The sequence below is a fragment of the Sorghum bicolor genome, chromosome 9, assembly GCF_000003195.3.
Source record: "Sorghum bicolor cultivar BTx623 chromosome 9, Sorghum_bicolor_NCBIv3, whole genome shotgun sequence".
In the NCBI taxonomy this organism is placed as follows: Eukaryota; Viridiplantae; Streptophyta; class Magnoliopsida; order Poales; family Poaceae; genus Sorghum; species Sorghum bicolor.
In genome coordinates this window covers 52,318,504-52,341,600 of record NC_012878.2, presented here as the reverse complement: position 1 = coordinate 52,341,600, position 23,097 = coordinate 52,318,504, and the positions used below count along the sequence as shown (strand labels likewise).

General features: G+C 42.0%; 2 protein-coding genes and 1 long non-coding RNA gene across 3 annotated transcripts; 2 read left to right on the top strand and 1 right to left on the bottom strand.

The window, feature by feature from the left end:
• On the top strand, window positions 4,368-12,468 carry LOC8072559 (TBC1 domain family member 10B). Its single transcript, XM_002441191.2, has 18 exons — window positions 4,368-4,663; window positions 5,274-5,343; window positions 5,424-5,885; window positions 5,976-6,122; window positions 6,233-6,346; window positions 6,792-6,850; window positions 6,934-7,000; window positions 7,116-7,167; window positions 7,275-7,367; window positions 7,844-7,927; window positions 8,037-8,455; window positions 8,614-8,675; window positions 9,164-9,233; window positions 9,831-9,911; window positions 9,986-10,087; window positions 10,900-11,033; window positions 11,292-11,409; window positions 11,829-12,468. The coding sequence occupies exons 1-18, from the start codon at window positions 4,620-4,622 to the stop codon at window positions 12,072-12,074; spliced, it is 2,424 nt and encodes an 807-aa protein (XP_002441236.1). The 5' UTR covers window positions 4,368-4,619; the 3' UTR covers window positions 12,075-12,468.
• On the bottom strand, window positions 16,271-18,221 carry LOC110430139. Its single transcript, XR_002447404.1, has 2 exons — window positions 16,942-18,221; window positions 16,271-16,659 (listed from the first exon to the last, which is right to left on the bottom strand). It is a non-coding gene; the product is annotated as an uncharacterized LOC110430139 (long non-coding RNA).
• On the top strand, window positions 21,536-22,186 carry LOC110430511. The gene has a single exon (XM_021448239.1). It carries the CDS (start codon window positions 21,551-21,553, stop codon window positions 21,899-21,901), a length of 351 nt encoding a protein of 116 aa, XP_021303914.1. The 5' UTR covers window positions 21,536-21,550; the 3' UTR covers window positions 21,902-22,186.

Genomic DNA, 23,097 nt, shown 5'->3' with positions numbered 1-23,097 from the left:
CGTTCGTAGACACATCGTCAGAAACCATGCATACGGTCCACAGTAAATTGCCGTTCCAAAAAAACGTAATTTCTAGACATCATGCAAGTAATTTTCTTCTTTAAAATAGAACACTCAAAATTCTCGCCTTTGGTTGACGACTTTGGTTTGACCACAAAGAAAAAATGATCACCCCAAGCCTCCAACCTCACTCCACTTTTCTAGCCATTCGATTATCTATGATTTCACAAACACCTTGTTCCTTCTTCCTCGTATTGTTGTTGTCTCTCCTCGTGTAGAAATATAGAGAGAATTGGGGAAAACACATTACACCTTTTAGGGTTGAGTGACGTCTTTATCTAAAAAAAAGGGTTGAGTGACGTTCGTTGATATATATAGCCGGGAACAATTTGCGTTACAAATCAAGATGTGTTACATCAAATACCTCCTTGTGACCTCACCCTCTGCAATTTGCGTTACAAGTCAAGATGTGTTATCAAAAACATGGTTTAAATTGGTATGGTTATCCGAATGCAAATACTGGTAACTGAATTCATATATTTGCCTTGGTTAGCTAAACAAATGTGTTCACTTGGCATGGCTAGCCGAATGCACATATTCACTTAGATTATGAGGAGGTTATTGTGCATCACTACCAATTGCTCCTAATTATGTCCGAGATAGAACACAATATTTTTTTAAGGCCGAGGCAACAATCCGTGCTCAAGCGATAAGGGCGCGTGTGACAACAATGACGGCTCATAGTCCGCTCGCGTGGGGTCGAGGGAGTGAAGATGCCAGTGGCTTTCGATGGCGAGGGAGTGGTGCACTGGCGACTCATGGTCCTTGCGCCGCGGGGCGAGAGAGCAATGGTGCGTGTGTGTTGAGCGGGTCAGTGCAGTGGTTCATGTTGATCAGCACGCGTGGGCTGGGCGGGGATGAAGAATGAACAATATAAGGTGATGGCAAAATAGTCTCTTCATGCGCATTGAGGAGAAGTATCCCACTTTTTATTTATCTAGGTTATGGGGAGTTTTCGGATTCTTACAATCTGGTCTTGAATTACATCTATTATCTCTTCAACCTCAAGGGGACTCAAACAGGAAAAAAAATTGCATGCATCTAGTATGCATGGTGCTATAGTGCACACCGCCCCTGATTAGCAGCTACATGTTATCATCTCGTGGTCTAACATCCCACATCATACTGTATTTCATGGGCTTATATGAGCCAAGTTAGTCGCAGATCAGTGTAGGTGGATGAAGACCATTTTGGTTTTTTTTTATAATGTAGACCTATTTAAATTAAATTCGCTTCCACGGGAAGTCGAACTCAGGTCTGTTGGTGCTACTCAGTTGCTCTAACCACTTGGCTAGAGGTGTTTGTACAAGTGGGAGCACATCATGCACTAGAGCATCATGCATATTGTATCCATCCAATTTTCTTTTTTCCAAACAAACGGCTAACCACCAGTGGCACTTACAATGTCCTCGGTAATTCGGCATGGTCCGTTTTTGGTTGAAGAAAAAAAAAAGAAAAACCAGCACAATCCGTATCTGACGAAGGCGTGACTCCGCTCTACCAGTAGCAGCTGAACAGACGACGAATGCTCGAAGGCGCTCGAGCCTCGAGATCGGGACACCCAAACGGCCAACCAAAGGGGAGCTCGAGGCAGGCGTGTCCTGCAGCGTTGGTTGCTGCGGACTGCGGCAGTACGTGTCTGTGCTCGGGACGGCATAAAAGCAGCGGCACGCATCGTACGTCCTGCGGCGACGGCGAGGAAGGATCACCGGTCACAGCCTCTCACAGGTGTCTCGGCGCTCCCGCCGGCCCCACGGATCCCCGCTGCATCGTTGCTGGAAGCACGGTTCATTCATTTGCCTCACCAACGGAGGCCCTGATCCTGTGTGGCGCGATCTCTGCGACCGTGAGCCCACAAGTGTTGTCGGCGGGTATGGGATCAGCTTTGTTTTTTTGAAGGAGCGTTGGCGGTGCACCAACTAAGATTTACTAATTCGATGCGCGGATGTTGATTTCTCATAGTGGTTATATGCAATTCTTTAGTTGTAAATATACCTAAACTAGCATATCTTACTTTGAAAGGAATAAATCGTATTTGGTGTGCTTGCAGTTGCAGCTAGCCTTGTTTAGTTCTAAATTTTTTTGGAAAACCGACATTGTAGCACTTTCGTTTGTATTTGACAAATATTGTTTAATCATGGACTAACTAGGGTCAAAAAAATTCGTCTCGTCAATTTCGACCAAACTGTGCAATTAGTTTTTATTTTCGTCTATATTTAATACTTCATGCATACGTCTAAAGATTCGATGTGACGGGAATCTGAAAAATTTTGCAAAATTTTTTAGGAACTAAACAAGGAAAAACAGACAGCAAAGACCAATTGTAGGAGTGGCTACAACAGCTCGCCGAAAGTAGCATTTCCAATTAGATTGATCATCCATCACAGAGAATAATAAACAAAATCAATATCTTTTACTACCATTTTGAGAATAATAAAAGTATTTTTATTGGAGAAAAGAATCTGTTCAATATGTTGTTATTTACTAAATAGTAATCACAGCATCTGCTAAACTTGTATATAATTTGACTAGTTTAGTTATTTTTTTTAGAAAATGGAACAAGGTTCCAGCCAACTAGTTTAGCTAATAACGTTTATCGTTTTAGGATGGAGTGAGTATGTTGATACAAAAGAGTAACATTGAATCCTATACTCCCTCTTTTCCTTTTTAATTGTCGCTGTTGGTATACGTGCCACAAATTTGACTCGATTTGTAAAAAATACGTGCAACATTTGTATCTCCAAATAAATTTGTTAAAAACTAGATTCAAAGATCTTTCTAATGATACTAATTATGTATTATAAATATTAATACTTTTTAATATATAATTGCGGACAGTTGTTTTTCGGAAAGCGCAAGCGACAATTAAAAAGGGACAGATGGAGTATGTTCTATTAAAATATCATCAACTTAATTTTTGGTTTGCACAAAACAACATTTTTCTCACTCTCTATTGACCCAAATCACCAGTGAGCCTAATTTAGGCCTTGTTTAGATTTATTTATTTTTTTTGAATTTTGACAATGTAGCACTTTCGTTTTTATTTGAGAAACATTTCCAATCATGAAGTAACTAGGCTTAAATGATCCGTCTCGTGATTTACAGGCAAACTGTGTAATTAGTTTTTATTCTATCTATATTTAATGCTTCATGTATGTGCCGCAAGATTCGATGTGACGGAGAAACTTGAAAAGTTTTTGGTTTTTGGGTGAACTAAGAGCATCCCCAACCGTTTTGCAAGTAAGCTTTGCATTCATGTATTTGCAAAAAAGTCTTAAAAACACTTATCCAACGGTTTGGCATCTAGACTTTGTAATTTTGTTAACTTGGCAAAAAGAGAGGAAGGATTGGCATATATGCCAAACCTGTTCACACTTGGCATTGGAAAATTGGCGCGTCAAACCATTGGAGATTGCCTCTTTTCACCTTTGCCATATTTTTTTAGAGACTTGGCAAACTCCCTCATTTGCCAAACCAATTATGCAAAACGGTTGGGGATGCTCTAAGAGCATCTCCAACAACTTGGTAAAATTCACTTGTCAAATCTTGAGTTATAGCAAGTTGCTAATTTGTTTAGCAAAAGAAAAAAGGATGTGTCTCCAATAAGTTGCTATTCTCACTTGAGGATGACAGATGGGACCCGCTCACTTGGTAAAAGAATATGTGTCTCCAACAAGTTGCGCTCGAGATAGCAACTTGGGATAGCAACTTGACAAATCTCGGCAGTAGAAACCTCTGGATAGCAACTTGAGAAATTTAGCAAGTTGAGATAAGGAGTTGTTGGAGGAGGATTTTTATGCTTTTAGCAAATTTGGTAGGATAGCATGTTGAAATACCAAGTTGTTGGAGATGCTCTAAACAAGGCCTTAACACTTTGAAATTTGGAACCTCAACCTCACGTTTAGATGGTCTAGATGTACACATGGTCTCATGGCCTCAACCAGTTGAGCTAGGTTCAAATTTCTACCGTGAACCATGAAATATAAGTTGAATTTTAGCTCCCATATGTCTATCAGCAATTATTTATTGCAAGATGGAAACTTGTTGTAGGTACCGTTGTAGTATTAGCATTGAATTTCACTACTTCGGCTAAAAGATCTGCTCCATCAAGCCAAGAAGACAACGGGCACCGGACTTGCGACGGCCCAACCGCCGCAAGTCCCGGGAGGAAACAACAACACGGGGTGGCACCATCACGCCGTGCACGGAGGATCGGGATCTCGGTCTCGCGGAGGACACAAGTCACGGAAGTGGCGAGTCCTCCCCTCCCCTCCCCGATCGACCAACCCCCGTGTCCCTGGCAGTCAGGAAAAGACCGCGCGGCGCGAGCCACGAGGGCGGTCACTGGTCAGGCGTCAGGGTCATCCCCATTTCTCCTCGAGTCCCCACACCCCAGGTACGGACACTCTCCTACTCCGCCCTCCCCCCGCGCACGCCCAGCCGAGGAGGCCAGCCAGATCAAAGCGCCACCGCCACGCCGCACTCTCCACTCTAGCTAATCCCGCCGCCGCCGCCACAGCCGCCGCCCAGGGGTCGCGGGGAGGAGGAGGAGGAGGAGGATGAAGCCCAAGAGCCTCCCGTTCATCGCCTTCGAGCACAAGCGGTGCGTTCCCTGCTTCACCCACCCCGCCGCGCTTCGATAGCTTCCGACGAGTTCGGGCTCCTTCCCTCTGTTCCGCTGTGGAGGTCCCGCTCCGCGTCCGCGGGTTTTGACGTACGAGTGCTTGTTTTCGCTTCCCGGGGATCTCGGTCCGTTGCGGCGCTGGGATTTTTTTTTGCTGGAATTGTTTTTTGGTTGGAAATGCGGCGGGAAATTCCGCGCGCTTGTACGCGCCCGCTGGCAATCTGGCTCCCTCCACGAATCGGAGGAAGGGTAGGTGTTTAGCTTCGTATGGATTTGTTGGTGGAATTGCCTGAATCGGGAGCTCTGCTTTGCACTGCCGTTTGTCTTTTCGAAAAGATCTGGAGTTTCTGTGGCCGTTTCCTGCACTAGGACGGGCGGTTTAAGGTTTCGTTTTGGCAGGACAGCGGATTCTCGAATTATGTCGCGTAGTCATCGAATTCGGAGTGAAAATATGACTAGCTATAGCGAATACCTCTCGCTGCTTTGAATCTGGGAGGGGATGCACGAGTAGAACCCTCGAAGTTTCAAGCGCTAGATAGCTGCATTTTAGTTGGAGACACTCCTTTCTGATGCTGTGTGATTGAATCAGGGATGCATATGGCTTTGCTGTGCGGCCGCAACACCTGCAACGTTACAAGGAGTACGCTGGCATCTACAAGGTAGAAGACGCACTCCTCAATTTTCATCTGCATTGTCTGATCTTGACATGCTGCACACCTATTTGGTGCTGTACTTGTAGGAGGAAGAGGAGGAGAGATCTGATAGATGGAAGAATTTTCTGGAGAGGCAGCCTGAGTCATCTGGACAGGATGCTGGTGATGATGCTAAGGGTGATGGTTCTGAATCACTGCATGAGAAGACAGTAGCAGGGCCACGGAAGATCGAAATATGGACGCCAATTAGATCGTCCCTGAGCAACATCGAGCAGATGATGAGCCTGCGCATCGAGAAGAAGCAATCTTCTGCTGGCAAGCAGCAAGCAAAGGACGGAACCCATCTTGTGAAAGTTGAAGAGGGCAAGTCAGAGGATTCAGATGACGAATTCTATGATGTAGATAAGGTTGATCCGAGCCAAGAGGTGCAGTCGAGTGATACTGGGAATGCTGATGTCGGAAGCAGGAGTCAAGAAGAAAATTACATTTCAAAGGAAGAGTTGGAGTGTCTGGTCCATGGTGGACTACCGATGGCTTTGAGGGGAGAGGTGCAGCCTGATCACTGGAGCATTTTGTTTCATTCTTTTAGTTTTGATTTATTCAGCTCATTCAGCAGCTCTGTGCTTTTCTGGTGACAGCTATGGCAAGCTTTTGTTGGCACTGGAGCTCGACGAGTAGAAGGGTATTATGATAGTCTTGCAGCAGAGGGTGAATTAGATAAGAAATGTTCAGATTCTCCAACCTCAGAAGGTGTCCACGAAAAGTGGATTGGGCAAATAGATAAGGTAGCTGCTTATGGACATTTTCACAGGGAAGCATCTTGTATTTTTTAGATAAAACATACTGCTGTGCTGGAAAGTCTAATAGAGTCCAATCTGTACCTTGGTCCTTATAGGACTTGCCCAGAACTTTTCCTGGTCATCCCGCTTTAGATGAGGATGGAAGAAATGCTTTGAGACGCTTGCTTATAGCTTATGCAAAACACAACCCATCAGTTGGTTACTGCCAGGTAAATATAGCCTTCACACATTTATTCTCATTATTACCTTTTATCTTACCAAAAGTCAATTGCTTCTTTGGATCTGCAAAAAGGCGGTCCAATATATATTTTTTACTTCTCATCTCACTCCACACATGTGAATCTAAAACCTAACATTAAATGCTTCCAACAAATATGAAATAATTACTGTCATCAATATTCAGTGTGTACTTTATTGTTTATCAACATTTTATCTCAGAAATTCAACATTTCTCTCAGCATAGATTTGCCGCTTGAATACCTCATCTCACTCCACACAAGTGAATCTAAAACCTAACATTCAATGCTTCCATCAAATATGAAATTATTACAGTCTTTCTCAATCAATATTCTGTGAGTACTTTATTGTTTACTAACATTTTATATCAGAAATCCAAAATTTCTCTCAGCATAGATTTTTCATTGAATGCTGTAGGCAATGAACTTTTTTGCTGGTCTCTTGCTTCTATTGATGCCAGAGGAGAATGCATTTTGGTATGCCGCAGGACAGTTTGTTGCATTTCATGTTGTTGTTGGATTAAATAATCTGTTAAATTTATCGCTGGTGTATGTTACAGGACATTGGTTGGGATTATGGATGACTATTTTGATGGTTACTTTTCTGAAGAAATGATCGAGTCACAGGTATCGTGAATTGTCTATTACTCACTCGGTAATGTTTGTTTTGCATGTTAGGGGTGCTTGAAGCCCCCAGTTCAATTCATTCTCATGCAGAGGCCAAATTTTTGTTGTCCTTCAGGTGGACCAGCTTGTTTTAGAGGAGCTAGTTCGAGAGAAGTTCCCTAAATTAGGTTAGCAACTATCATGAATAAATTGTAATATTGGTGACATGTGACTCTTTCTGCCCTAATGTGAAAAAAATCCAAGCATTAGGATTTAACATACTTTCTTGATGCAGCAAATCACCTGGACTACCTTGGACTTCAAGTTGCATGGGTTACTGGGCCATGGTTCTTATCCATCTTCACAAATGTGCTTCCCTGGGAAAGTGGTTAGACTTTATTTTACATTATTTCCATTACCGAGTACTTGTAGAAGAACATTCTTTATAAGTATAGTTTAGCTAATGCGATGGGGTTACCTTCACCAAGCACATTGACTTTTCTAATTTTGGACTTGGCAAGTTGGCATTGCTTCTAATGGACACATGAACAACTGTGATCTCATGCAAGGGAAATAGTGATCAAAACCTCTATTTAAGAAAAGGAAACTAGATGATTCTGATCAAGATTTAGATCTTTATAAGGAGAGACCGAGAGCGAATGAGAAGTGGTAAAGTAAGCATTCACTAAAAGGTGTGAAAGATAACTAGGCCTGTATTATATATAATTGGCAGTTATAGGGTATGCAGGAAGACCATATAAAACACACTAACTCTATGTAAGCAATGAAACCTGCTTGTAGTGATCCTAGACATATATTCGACAAAATTTTACATCATGTTTACTTCTGAATTTTACATTTCAGTTCTTCGTGTCTGGGATGTGCTTTTGTTCGATGGAAACAGAGTAATGCTGTTCCGGACAGCTCTTGCGCTACTGGAGTTCTATGGTACTGGGAAATAATTTTGCTTCATTTCAATTTCCAAAAAAGAAAATGTAGCCAGGTACACAGAATTCTTCTAAGAATGTGTGTAGACTCATGCTTGTGTTATTTGCAGGCCCTGCACTTGTGACTACAAAAGATGCCGGTGATGCAGTTACCCTTTTGCAGTCTTTAGCTGGTTCCACTTTTGACAGCAGTCAGCTTGTCTTGACAGCTCGTATGGGATATCAATCCGTGAATGAAACAATATTGCAAGAACTGAGTAATAAACACCGCCCACCTGTTATATCTGCAATGGAGGAAAGAGCGAAAGGTCTAGGTGTTTGGACGGATACCAATGGTCTTGCATCAAAACTGTATAACTTTAAACGTGACCCTGAACCGCTGGTTTCTTTAAGCGATTCAGCAGACCAGTTGAGTGATGTGGGAGATGGGGATGCCAATCCAGAAAGTGATCCTGGAAACATGGATGACGAGTATGGTGGCGTGACAGTGAATTCTGAGATTGATTCTTTGCCTGATCCAAAGGACCAGGTAGCCTTCTCAATCACAGTCTCTAAATTATGTTAGCTATATACTCGAAGGATTGTAATCTTTGACACTGCCATCTTCTTTTCCTTGTGCTTGATCAAGCCAAGAATTTTCTGTAGTTTATCATCCCATGGTAGTAATGCTTAGTTTTAACACCACAGGTTGCCTGGCTGAAGTTGGAGTTGTGCCGACTCCTAGAGGAGAGAAGATCAGCTGTTCTCAGGTCTGCTTATTCCTTTCCAAGTCTCCATCACTTATTTTTTCATAAGATGCTGGAACTGTTTGTGATTACAGTTTGAGTTTCTCACCAGATTTAACCAGCAGTTAATATTATAATTGATGTTGGTATGGGTAATTTTCTCCTTTTCTTTTCATGTGCTTCCTGGGGACTAGTTTTCTGCAGTAATATGAACTGAAGCTGCTATTTTTTTTCACCTCATAAATCCACCATCATCGCTGTGAATATATCTGAAATTCCTGACTTGGTTGACCACATATATTGTATGAAATATACAAAACGAATCGACTGTTTTTTGGAAGCAAGCACAAGCAAACTATTTACTGATGTAAAGTTCTAGCTATTTTTACTCATGTTGTGAAACTGTTAAACACGAGAGATTTTTAAACAGCACGATCATGCCCTTTCAGCTGAGTATTTTTCTTCTCAGTCAAACTGTTCTTTTACCTTTTTTTTTGCTTTTGCTTTTGCAGAGCTGATGAACTAGAAACAGCACTTATGGAAATGGTTAAGCAAGACAATAGGCGCCAGTTAAGTGCAAAGGTATAGAGTACTTTCCTATTATTTACAGAGAAAATATTCAGTTATGGAAATATCCAGAATCTAGATTGCACAGTACTATCTTCATATCTCATTCAAGCCCACAACAGTCATGCGCATACGCATAGTAATAAAAGAAAAGTTAATGAGAAAGGATGGCACATGTGAATGTGCCCCTGTCAACTTGCAATACATGCTACGATAATGAAACCTCTTTGACATATTAAATAAGTGGTAGAGGTTGGAGATGTTGCTAGACCTGCACTCTTGCTTTCATTAATGAACATAAGAACATTTATTTTTGAAACTCCTGAACAAAAGGTCTATGTTGTAACATAGGGAGTAGTATTTAGTTCATTGCAAAGATTGCTTCTAACTATGTTTATTTAGCTTGTCTTCATAAGGTATAACAGCATAAGTATGAATCTGTTATTAATAAACATTTCACCATATTAAATGATGTAAAAGTTATGGAGTATAAATTACTATATGATTTTAAAGAATAATTTAGCAAATTTGTCAAAATTTTATTGGTAAGCTAAGGACCTTTTGTGTTCTTAGAGCAATGGAACTGAACATATTTGCTCTTTTTTCTTTCAGGTTGAGCAGTTGGAACAAGAAATATCTGAACTAAGACAGGCTCTGTCAGACAAGCAGGAACAGGAGCAAGCAATGTTTCAGGTAAAGTTGCTCTCTGTCCATTCTCTATATGCATTTCTATACTACATATACACTAACCAGGAGTCTTGTTAAAGGTCCTGATGCGTGTCGAGCAAGAACTGAAAATTGCAGAGGAAGCTCGCATCTCAGCCGAGCAGGATGCTGCTGCTCAGAGATATGCAGCAAATGTTCTACAGGTTAATCAATGACTTGATCTATTTTGAACATCAGCTCTCTTGTTTTATCCATAAGCTATTTCCAGTTGAGCTAGGTCTGTTACACAGTGTAGCAAAAGATAACTTTTATAGTGTTTGTTAACATATAAACATAGACTAATCAAAGCAGCAGCTGTAATATTAGTGCTTGGAAAATTCTCAGTAAAATTGAAGCAGTTTTGGCCTTAGCTAGGGTCTGTTCCTTGTAAACAAACTAATTGAAACAAATGGACCTGACTGAGGTAACCAGTTTGGCTAATTCAGAATAAATCTTGCAACGATAGTTCAGAAATTATCTGGCTCTCATTGAAAACCTGTCAAAATGGTCAAATATTTTTCTTTTTGTAAAGTAGTACTGTTGAATGATACCTTGCTTTGATCATGATTTTTGACGCATTTAAATGTATTTTTCCTTCTTAGACATGATACAAAACTTAAGAAGCTCAATTTTTATTTTGATAAGAAAATTGGATGGCTTTCACTGACCGCCTGCCATGTACTGGCTTTCTTAGTGTAAACAGGCATGAACCCAGCTTGCAAGTTGCACCAATCACATTATTTTAAGGATATTCTTTAGAACAATTGGTCTCTAAACAATGGAAGCATCCTGTTTTGTTTCTTTTTTTTTCATTGTTCAAACTAGCAATGCCTGTATTACTGAAAAATGGCCAGAATTATACTGTTGTCACTACTTATTATCATTTTTATCAGAATTGAACTTAGTATGTGTCTTCTTTCTACTTTTCTTTTACCCTAGCTTGTTCCACACTTACAGGATCATGACATATGTGCAGGAAAAGTACGAGGAAGCTATGGCTTCACTTGCCCAAATGGAGAACAGAGCTGTAATGGCAGAAACAATGTTAGAGGCTACACTGCAGTACCAATCTAGCCAGCAGAAAGCACTCTCCCCTTGCCCTTCTCCAAGGTATCTCAATCTTATCTATTCTCACAATTCTTAGTGCGAGATGGACAGATCTTAAAACTAACAATAAGGCAGTATGTTCACTTCTCACTGTTGGCAATTGAACTTTGTTTAATGCCGCTTCTGTCCTCCTATGGTTTTTCAACTGAAAACTAACATAATGTAACATCATGATGAATAATTTTAGTTACGTAGCTTCCTGGCACTTTATTGACACAATTTTCTAATGTTGATATATTGCTGCACCTGTTCCCCTTCTAGACCATCAATGCTCGATGCATCCCCTACTCAGGCAAGCCAGAATTCATCGCAGGAGTTCCAGCCAAGAAGGAAAAACTTGCTTGGCCCATTTTCCCTGAGTTGGCGTGAAAAGAACAAGGTAACTGAAAGATAACAGCTCTGAGACATAAGAAACATGTACATGGTTGGTTGTTATTGCCACTTAAAACTGCTTATATAAAAAAAATAATTTAAATGTTTTTAGTACGGAATTTCCACCCTTTTAGTTAAAAACATTAGATTTATTTTATCAAACATCAACAATGGTAAAGCTCTGTCCCTGAATTCCATATGAATACGTTTTACACCAATTTCTAGGGTGTATATTCTACCTGTCTCCTTCAAGGACCAAAAATCACCTTATTTTCATTTCTTCCAATGTGAGAGCCTCTGGTTATCGCTGTGACTTTGAATTCTTTTAGCGTCCACAGCATTTTCCATTGTTAGTTTATATATGCAAAAGCACGCTGTTGCTTTCTACTCACATTTAAATCTGTTTTCTCCATGGATTCCTCACAGGAAAAGCAGAACAATGCTGATGACTCTGCAAACACAAAGTTTACCAATAATGATGAAATGGTAGAAACCTCCAACAGAGATGAAACACTAGATCTAGATAATGAACAGAGAGCAGAATCACCCAAAGAAGCTGGCAAGATGAGACCAGAGACGCCTGAGAAAGACAACGATCTGCCAGGGGTCCAACTAGCCACGGACAATTTGAACGGGCACCATGAACAGATGCAAGAAATAAAACTGGATTGATAAAGACAATGTCACCCAGTCCAAATATCTTCGCCACCTCGTAATATCAGTGTATTTATGATCTGATCAAACGGCGCCCAGTTGGTGGCAGCACTGAGGGTGGCCTAAGTTTTGAAATACTCCGGTCCCCCCCCCCCCCCCCCCCCCCCCTCTCCCTTTGTGGTTTCCCGAATTCTTTTTGCTACCACTTCTAGGTATGTTGTTTCTTCTCTCCATTTTTATATTTTGAGAAGAGAAACGGAGCAGGATATATGGTTGTCCATGGGTTGCTGCCTTCCAATGTAAATGCATCGGAAGAATTGTAAGAAAAATATGAGAATTATGGGCAATTATGACATGTTTATTCTTGTAAATTATCGTATTATTTAAGAGTTTATGGGTGCTTTCAATTGAAGATGATGTCCGTGTTGGCGTTAACAATGCCACTGAACAACACCCCCCCCCACCCACCCCCACCCCCCCCCCCCCCCCCCGGAACCTTGGTATACACCTTATTTTGCACAGCTTATTTCTGAGGTTCTCCCAGGATTCTACAGCGGCTTAAGCCTTGTTTAGTTCGTAAAATGAAAAGTTTTCGGCACTGTAGCATTTTCGTTTGTTTGTGGCAAAATATTATCTAACCATAGACTAACTAGGGTCAAAAGATTCGTCTCATGATTTACAGACAAATTGTGTAATTAATTTTTGTCTATATTTAATACTTCATGCATGTGTCGTAAGATTCGATGTGACAGGGAATCTTGAAAACTTTTTGGATTTTGGGGTGAACTAAACAAGGCCTTACTAATCAGTTTCTGGTACCATGGCCATTTTAGCTCCAGAGAAAATCTATTCTTTCGTTACCTCTGATGTTGGGCCGTTCTGCAGGTTGGGCATCAGGGAGTCAGCAGAAAAGCCCATCAAATCAAACAAACATAAGAGAACAAAGGAAAAAAGTCTACTTTAGGTCCCTCAACTTTCGCAAAAGTCTGATTTTCATCCCTGAACTCTAAAACCGGACGAAATACATCCCTCAACTTTTAAAACCGTGCACATTACGTCCTTAACCTGGTTTTGAAAGTGGTTTGCCTTTTTCTTTTAATTTATTTTGGCTGAATTTTTTGAAAAATCACAGTAAATCACATAAAAATCATAAAATAGAAAACTCAATTTTGTTGGACTTCAGATCAGTAGATCTACACATTGAATATATAATATAGTATGTTCTAGTACATTTTTTTTATGCATCTTTAGATCTATATTTTTCTGTAATTAATTAGACTAATTATAGCTACATTTTCTATGGTCTAATTGTGATGAAATTTATATGGTGCGCTAATTATTCTATGTTTGAGTTATAGTAAAAATTTTATACTCATTGAATCACGTATTACTTAGTTATAGATTTATTTAGGTTTATGCTTATTAAATTATAATAAATCTATAACTAAGTTATACATGATCTAATGAGTATGAAATTTTTACCATAGTTTAAACATATAGTAATTAGTCTAACATAAAAAAATCACCACAATTGGACCATACAAACTATAGCTATGAATTATTCTAATTAATTATAGAAAAACACAGATCTAAAGCTACAATAAAAAAATTTGTACTAAAGCATACTATATTATATGTTCACTATGTAGATCTACTTATCTGGAGTCCAACAAAATAAGATTTACTATTTTATGAATTTTATGTGATTTACTATAATTTTACAAATATTCAGCCAAAATAAATAAAAATAAAAAAGACAAAACTGCCTTCAAAACCGCTCATAAGTATGTCAAGGACGTAATATGCATGGTTTCAAAAATTGAGGGATGTATTTTACCCGGTTTTGAAGTTCAGGGATGAAAAACAGACTTTTGCGAAAGTTGAGGGATCTAAAGTGGACTTGTTCCTAGAACAAATGCAGAGTTTTTCCCGTGAAGCATGTCGTTCTCTTGACATAAGTAACAAGCATTCATTCCACAAGATGTACATATTATACAAGGAAATTTACATGACCAGATCTCTATTTCCTCACACAAGCTATGCAGCTAACAACACCCTTACGGAGCAAAACTCTATCATCAACCATCTAAAAGCCTGCAAGTTTTGTACAGCAAGGGAACTAGGACAAAACCATTACGTACTAAACTCTGAGAAGAACACGCACTCAGCAGAAGCACTCTCTCCTGCTTTTCCATCGGCTAGTGGTACACATACCAACCTCAGTGACGCTGTGAATCTGATCACGCTCCTTTGAGTGAGATCGATCCATCAGTTGTAGCTCGGCCCTCTGCTGAATTTCTCCCTTGAGGCAGAGCCAGCACCAGCACCAGCAGCAGCGGCGTTCCTCGGCACCACGAGGTTGCTGATGGTCCTCACGATCTGCCGCTTGAGCTGCCCCCTCTTCAGTGGCGGCCTCTTCTCCTTTGATGAGCTCAAGTTGCCGCTGCTGCTGTTGCCGTGCTGGTAGGCGTAGTACTCCATGGATGACTACCTGACTCTGACTGACTGCCCCTCTCTCTCTCTCTCTAGAGATTCTCTCCCTAGCTAGTCCCTGGCCACTGCTTCCCTTCTTGTGATGGGTGTTGCTTGAAAGCCAGGTGCTTCACTTGTGTTTTTGTGGTGTGTTTAGAGGATGGGAGATGGTGTGGCAGGTACTTATAAAGGCCAAGCACATATCAATCTCAGCGGCGCTATGCGTTGCCTATTTGCCGTGCCGCATGTTTGTTGATGTGCGTTTATTTTCTATCCAAAAAAAAGTCACTAGGTGTGTGTATTTACCGTTCTTTGAAGGAACAAATCGACTGCTTCTGGGCCACGGTGCCTAATTCTAGAGTGAACGTGCGATGGACGCACTAATCAGGGAATCTATGAAAGAGACAGCAACTGTAAACTGCTAGAGGGGTCCATCAGAGGTGGAACTGTAACCAGCCAGACCGTCAGACTGGTCAGACTGGTAACCAATCAGAGGTGCATCTTAGACCAGCGACCAGCCAGACCGTCAGACTGGTCAGCTCAGCTCAGCACGAATTCGAGCTCGTGGCCAATATAATCATCGACGTAACTGGACGCTCTCCTCCTCGACGTTTCTAGTGGTTGTCTGGTCGATTCACCGCTGCGTCTGCACTGTTAACTTCTGATGAACTGAACCTGTCATCCGAGTAGCACATCAGGCCAAGCCTGGCGACATCATCATCAGTGTTTAAGAGGAAGCCACACCACTAAATCCCTGATGATTACGGGACTGAAAACACGATTAAGGAGCACGTGCTGGAGACTGACGTTATCGAGTAGTAGTCAGTGAGTAGTGGCACACATGTCACATGTCACTGAACCATTTCACGGACGGAGGAGAAAATGGTGCCTCGCATTCCAGAGGTTCAGTGTATCTCTCTGAGAGACTCTTCAGTGGGGCAGTCTGGTAGATAAGCCTCCACGGCTCCACAGGCTTGAAGGTGGCAGCGCAGGTGCCGTCGCCGCAGCGTGCACCGGGTCACCGAGCGACACCTCCGATCCACCCGTCCGCCGATTGGTCCAGATTGCTAGCAGTAGCAGCCGCCCATGACCTTATCTCACGAGTCATCACGAAGGCACTCCTGAGTCCTGACCACCTATCTATTCCTTCCATTTGCTATGTGACCCAATAATGTCTGTTACACATGCGTTTTATTATCATGTTATTTTTTTGTAGTATGGCCCTGTTTAGATTGGAGATAAAATTTTTTTTGAATGTCACATCGGATGTGTCGGAAGGATGTCGGGAGGGGTTTTTAGAAACTAATAAAAAAACAAATTACATAGCTCGTCAGAAAACTGCAAGACAAATCTATTAAGTATAATTAATCTGTCATTAGCACATGTAGGTTACTGTAGCACTTAAGGCTAATCATGGAGTAACTAGGCTTAAAAGATTCGTCTCGTGATTTTCAACCGAACTGTGTAATTAGTTTATTTTTTTATGTACATTTATTGTTTCATGCATGTGTCCAAAGATTCGATGGGATGGATGAAAAAATTTTAGGTGGCAAACTAAACAGGGCTTAGCAGGAATACGAATAGTATCGATCTGCAACGCCACTACTCTATGTGATGTGTGATGTCCATTCACATGGCTCAGCAGATTGGTTTTTGCATGCTTTTTTCCCTTTAACCTGCGATTTATCAGATTCTTCCTCGTGTTATTTATACTCAAATGGAGCCACCCAACACTACCTAACTGAACTGAAAAGATATTTGGCAAGTTGCTAGCAAAAAGAAGCGCCGGTCTGCGGAAAGAGAGACAGCCGGGACACCACAGCATGTAGCGTACATGAACTCGCCTCTAATTATAATCGCCCCCAGCTTAAAACCGGTGCTAATCGATGTGACGTCTGGCTGTTGATTGCTCCAATCGTGGATGCTTCAGAAACCCACACGTCTAGCTCACCATCAGGCTTAAACAAATCCGGGGCCTCAGCGTGGTTTACCGGTTTTAGGCGCACAAATTCCGTGACTACTTGACTTAGAGTAGTATTTACGAGCTGATCTCGTTCACATATTGCCATATGGGCCTCGTGACTTCGGGAGACCCGGTCCCGGCTGCAGCTGGAAGGCAGTCAACTTATTCCTGCACAAAGAAAATAGTAGTATGAACGAGCACACAAGTCACCACCTGCACTGATGCATGCATCGAACTAGTGTAGCTATCCAAAAAAAAAAATGTGCCCCCTCCCTCCTGCCTATAAATCCACTGTCCACCCAAAGGTTCCGGCATCGCATCCACATCAAGCTAGCTAGTGAAGTGAGCACTTTAGCTTAGAAATCGAAACACAAATAAGGCAGAGCAGGGAAGCAACAGAAGAATTGAAGGCAAGAAGAGACGAGGCATATGGAGTTCTACTACCAGTACCTGAGCAGCGGCGGCTACAGCAGCACTAAGGAGAAGAGGCCGCCACTGAAGAGGGGCCAGCTGAAGCGCCAGATCGTGAGGACCATCAGCAAGCTCGTGGTGCCGGGCGGCGACGGCGGTCCCAACCATGTCCAAGCGGCGGACGGCAAGTTCTGAGAGGGAACTGAGCAACAACAGGGTTGCAAACTTGCAAAATTCATGTATGCTTACTGCTAGATAGTTAGCTCTGCTTTGAAGCTGTGTGTATATATTAGTATTACATGCCATGATTAGCCCCATTTTTGATTCGTGCAAAGGGTCTCTGCATCGAGTGAGTCCTGTTCAGCTTCACTTCACATGTACAGTATTACACGAGCATGGACTACAGTTAGAGAGGTTTCTGCACGCACGATTGTCTTGACAAATCAAAAATGAAAAATCTGCTGTCATCTTCAGCAGCTGTCTGTCATGGCTCATGACGAAAGCCTCTGAAGCTACGTCGTCCCAGACAAAACCGCCACCCGACGCAAGCGGTTTCGAGACATGGCTGAAAGCTGTTCGCTGATAGCAAATAAGTTAAAATGAACAGGGTCTTCTTATTTGTTTGAGCTTATCAGTAAGTCATTCAATAGTGTTTTTCTCTCATAACAAATTAACGAACTGTATGTTATAGCTTATCACCTAAACGAACATGACGCCGCTTGCGGTCACTGCGGGAGCGAGCCGATCGTGTCAGCGATGGATCCGTCGGCCGTCTCGAGCCTCCAGCGCTCCACACGCTCCTCGATCGAGCTCACGGCGCACGCACGCAGCCGAGAACGACGGGAAGCGCGCGTTGCTGGATGGAAGTGGACCGTTTCTCATGTCAAGCTTTGGCCCACTAGCTCTCAACCAGGGCCAGGACGATCCATTTGTCGCGTCTAGATTTGGCCCAACGCAGCTAGTTCCTCTGTCTAGTTCGGCCCATTTCCCCTGTCTAAGTTGGCCGTTTCTGTTTCTCTTGTCCATAGACTTTCTCAAGTCCAGACTTGTTTTAGCACGTTTAAGATAAGGGAGCAAAGTGATTCAAAAAAAAAAAAAGTTAAGGGAGCAAAGTTCCAGCCTTCAGCACGTTTATTATCCACCTATAATTCTATTCAACTAAAATCAAATAAATCATACTCCCTCTGTCCCAGAATAGAAGTCGTTCTCGCTTCTAGAGAAGTCAACATTTTCTTACTTTAACCAATTATAAATGAAAGAATATTAATATTTATAATATATAATTAATATCATTATAGATCGTTGAATATACTTTTATAATAAACTTATTTAAAATTAAAAATATTATAAGTATTTTCTATAAATTTAGCCAAATTTTAAAAAATTTGACTTCTGTATCTCATAACAACATTATTTATACCCGCTACTTCTTGGTAACGTTCCTATATACAGCCTGCAATAACCACCGCACGCCTCCACTCTGCACTCCGTCTGTTTTATCTCGACTACATGGAATAGGCTAGACATGCGTGTCTCAAACAGCAGCACCACCAGTGCTCTCGGCAGGGGCCAGACACACGGCAATATAATATAATTTAATTATATGGTATAATATTTACTTGTATAGTGTCAATCCGACACAATATTATAATATATTGAGATGTATATAGTGTATGTATAATTAAGTATTGAGATATTCCCGTATACTGTATGATTAGCCGATATGCATTGCTAATATGAGTGATTAGGACTCATCGGATATAATATTCACGCGCGCTTATGATATATTCTCAGTATATGCAGGACCTTAGAGGTTGGCGAAGCCCGCAAGTCTGCCACTAGTTGCTCACGTAGGTGTGTTGGTCCTACTCAGTACTCACCATACTTATCTCGAGCCTATCCTACGGAGCTGACCACCTCAGTATCTCCCCAGCATTCTCTAGATACCCAGGCAATTCCACCCGAAGGGAACACTTCTCCGCGGCAGCAGGGCTCTCCATGACGCCTGTCTACGGCTAAGACGAGAGCAAGATCACACGCAGAGGTTTCTCCTATAGGGTCCTTAGCATAGCGACTCATCTCATACGACCGGATCAAAGAACAACAGGGAAACACAAGGAAAAACTCACTCCATGTTCACAAACATGATTATATATGGCTTTCCCTTTCGAGAGGCCCCGAACACACGGACGACAAGAGCCGGCTTACCTCGGCATAGGCGAGGCACCCGCTCCTGCTCGGGACCACTCACTCACAAGGTGTACGAAGGACTAGAGCTCTCGCTCGCTCACTACTCGTGGTCTCGTAGATGGCTGCTAGACTCCTTGATGCCTAATGCCTCCTTTGATGCTTCACCCCCTCCTTTTATAGGAGCGACATGACCCTCTTTATTGGACATGTAGGGGACAGCCTGCGAGCTGAGCTGTAGCGGTGCCAACGCACCGCCGTCTTCGTGCTCTCCAGTTTGTCTCCAGCACATTACTGTCGCAGCGTTAGAGCAAGTATTATAGTAGGCTGTAAGCTGACTAAATGCTGAGGTGGATGAGAGAAGGAAGGAGAGAGAAGAGAAGCAGGCTGTAAGCTTACAGCCAGCTTAGGCACAGAAACCAAAAAACCTTGTGAGAGAGATAAGTGGGTCATATATTAATAACGAATAGCTGTATGGGTGGGCTGTAAGGGCACTCACAATGCAAGACTCTATCACAGAATCCAAGACACTTAATTACATATTATTTATGGTATTTTGCTGATGTGGCAGCATATTTATTGAAGAAAGAGGTAGAAAAAATAAGACTCCAAGTCTTATTTAGACTTCAAGTCCACATTGTTCGAGTTAATAAATAACTTTAGACTCTATGTTAAAGTCTGCATTGTGAGTGCCCTAAGAAGGCTATAAGAAACCTTACAGGCAGCAAATGGGCTGTATTGTTAAACTTGCTCTTACGGCTGCGCGCACCGCCTCGCGCAAGCTTATCGCCTTGAAGCATGGCCACAGACGACCACGCTTGTCTTCACGCGCCTCGGGACTCTGCGCGTCAACGCCTGGTCCCATTACGCTTTCTGCATGCATACACCATTAGCGTTGATGCTTGTTTAGAGCTGAGGACGTCTGGTAATTCGCATGCGAAGATATTCTTTATTTCTCGTGTGGGTGTGTATGGGGGTCTTCCCGCCCGCACAATTGATAATATTATTATCAACTCCGGAGTGGGGTAGGGTCCTCCACATCTTTATTCATAATGATTAGTATGTTCAGCATCATGTTTGCTATTGTAAATCTTGATTATTCGAATGTTCAGGATGTTTGCCATTACAATTAGATCCCATATGCACAAGTTTATCACGAATATCTTTTTATATATTTTTTCAAATGACGACAAGAATTTTGCTGTAATTTTATTAAAAGAAGAAAAATAGAAATATGTCTTTTTCTAGAATTCTTTTATTAGAAGCCAGGTTCCAAAAACACACAACTAGAGAGGGTGCGCAGCACGCCAGCACCTTACAACTTCGTTATAACAACCCGATCGATCAACTGACCACTCAAACTTCACTACTCCTCAAAAAAGAAAAAAAAAACTTGGTTGACATAAGTAACAACTCGACGAACAACTAATAACTCATCAGCAGCAGGATTCCAAGGATATCCATTGGAGGTTATATCTTCCAGCTCTAACCTGCAATAAAGGAAAGACCACAAATGAAGCCCTTATTAGCCCCATAGGTCTTTATATATATGTATTTCTAGATTAAAATGCGCCTAAATTTATCTAAATATCTAGCACTACATTGCTCGGTGATATGCATGGCTATCGGATAGGAAAGCAAGAGTCTGAATCTTTCGCCACTTTGGCATCGATCTATATCATGCAAATATCTCGACGATGTAACCTACTCCCAAACTCTTTATGCGTGCGCACTCCGCTCTATTTACTTGAGTTTATTGTTGAATCTGCTAATCATTAAGCAATATTTTTTCTTTTATAACAAATTAATAAATAATATTTTCAGCAATGACTTTTTAGGGAAGCAAAAAGGACCTATATGGATAGGATGGTAAAGGCTTGAGCAAAGCACAGAGCCACCGAGCGTCTTCTAGCTGTTTGCACCATGAGATAGTTCGAGAAGAGATAACGCTAACAGATCAGCGTACCAAACTTCACTCTCACCTTTTTCAGCAAAGCACCGAGAAGAGATAGTTTGATCAAGCCTTTTTCGTTTTGTGCAGCGATGATGGAGCCAATGGCGCGCACGACACATGCTCAGCATGTCATTGTTCCAAAAATTAAGGAATCGGTTCTGGGAGCACTGGTCTGCAGTAAGAATCACCATAAGCTTCGATGCGTGATCGTCCTGACTCGTCGCTGGTCTAAGGACGCTTCCAAGATGCTCTCTCGGCTCGATCGTGTGTTTTGGCCGGCATAGATTCCCCTGATTACTACTCCTACCTATTGTTCGAAAATAAAGGTTCCCTTGATCATGTTCACACTGGGGATAGACATAAGGGATAGTAGTAATCCCATGACTATTGACTAGTGCTAGTCAATTTATTCCCAACATTTTTTCTTAAGAAAAGAGAGAAAAGAAGATACGTACACACCATGACTCGGATCATTTTGCATCAAGGAGTCCATGGTACCGAGCTTACATGGAGCAGCATTCCCGTATACTGAAGCACGCGTCGCCTAGCTATAAATACTTCCTGCTCCCGCATCCCTTCGGCAAGCAAAGCAAGCACTTGTCTCTCATCGATCTCAAGTCTCAACAGCCACACGCACATCACGCACACAGGAGGGATATGGAGCACTGCTACCAGTACAACAGCGTGATGAGCAGCAACGTGGAGACGACGAAGGAGAAGAGGCCGCCGCTGAGGAGGGGCAGCGTCAAGCTCCAGATCGTCAAGACCCTCGGCAACCTCGTGGCGCCGAGCAACGGCAACGGCAGCGACGACTCCAAGCAAGCGGGTCGCAGCAGCGGCTTCACAATCACAAGCTAGGGAACGAAGCTACAACTGAAATGAAATATATAAACAGTATCGTCGTCTTTACATAGATGTCGATGATCGACCTTGTATCTGAACTTTGCTTTGAGAGGTTTTCTTAGCTTTGGACTCGCTTTGTTTAGATAGATGTCGATCGACCTGGAACTGTATGATAAGTTTGTTCCATGTGTTTTGTTTTGGCTCAACTCTGCTCATGCAAAGTGTAGTACCAACTATCAACGCATCCTTCATCTGTTCGTCTGAAGGAAGGGATAGAAATTCTGTTTAATACCTTGTTTAGCTATTTTGCAGTCAAGCACTTAATTAAGCAGCCCTTCAGCTGATGCACTTTGAGCTTAATAAGACATCTCTCTCAGACTGACCAATGAAGTTGAAGCTCGTGGCCTGCCGCCTGCCAGACCAAGGCCAACACCCAACAGCTAGCGTGGAGCGTTGGGCAAACCCTCAGTGAGATCATGTAATGCATCTTTCGATCGTGTGTGGAGAAAAAGCGAAGAAGCTTTATGCTTGCGGCACCTTTGCCACGTTGGCATACATATCCGTTTAGGTTTAGGCCTTGTTTAGTTCCAAAATATTTTGCAAAATCGACACTGTAGCTCTTTCGTTTGTATTTGTCAAATATTGTCTAATCATGGACTAACTAGACTCAAAAGATTCGTCTCGTCAATTTCGACCAAACTGTGCATTTAGTTTTTATTTTTGTCTATATTTAATACTTCATGCATGTGTCTAAAGATTTGATGTGACGGCGAATCTGAAAAATTTTGCAAAATTTTCTGGCCTCAGTGTTTTAGCGAAGAAACATTCGGCAGCGATAGCTTTACACGCAAGTGGGCCGGTTTTTTTGGCGCATGAGTTATCGGGTTAGCTTCCTTCTCACGGCTTGCACACCTGCACACGAGTTGTTACGCCATTGCTCGTAACTGCAACTGTGAAAATTAAAAAGCAGCGAGGATAGTATATGACCGGAACAACTACTAGTGCGCGTTTTTGTGATGCAACATAGAGGTTGTATGACATTTTTTTCTCTTATCTTACTTTTGCTCGGTTCATGGGACAGCAAAGAACTGATGCAAATCTTTATGCATCTTTTATGTGTTGGATGTCTTTATGATCTATGTTACACGAATACTCCAAGGGGGTGACGTATCCGTATCCGATACTCGTCGGATACGCGGATACGGTTACTC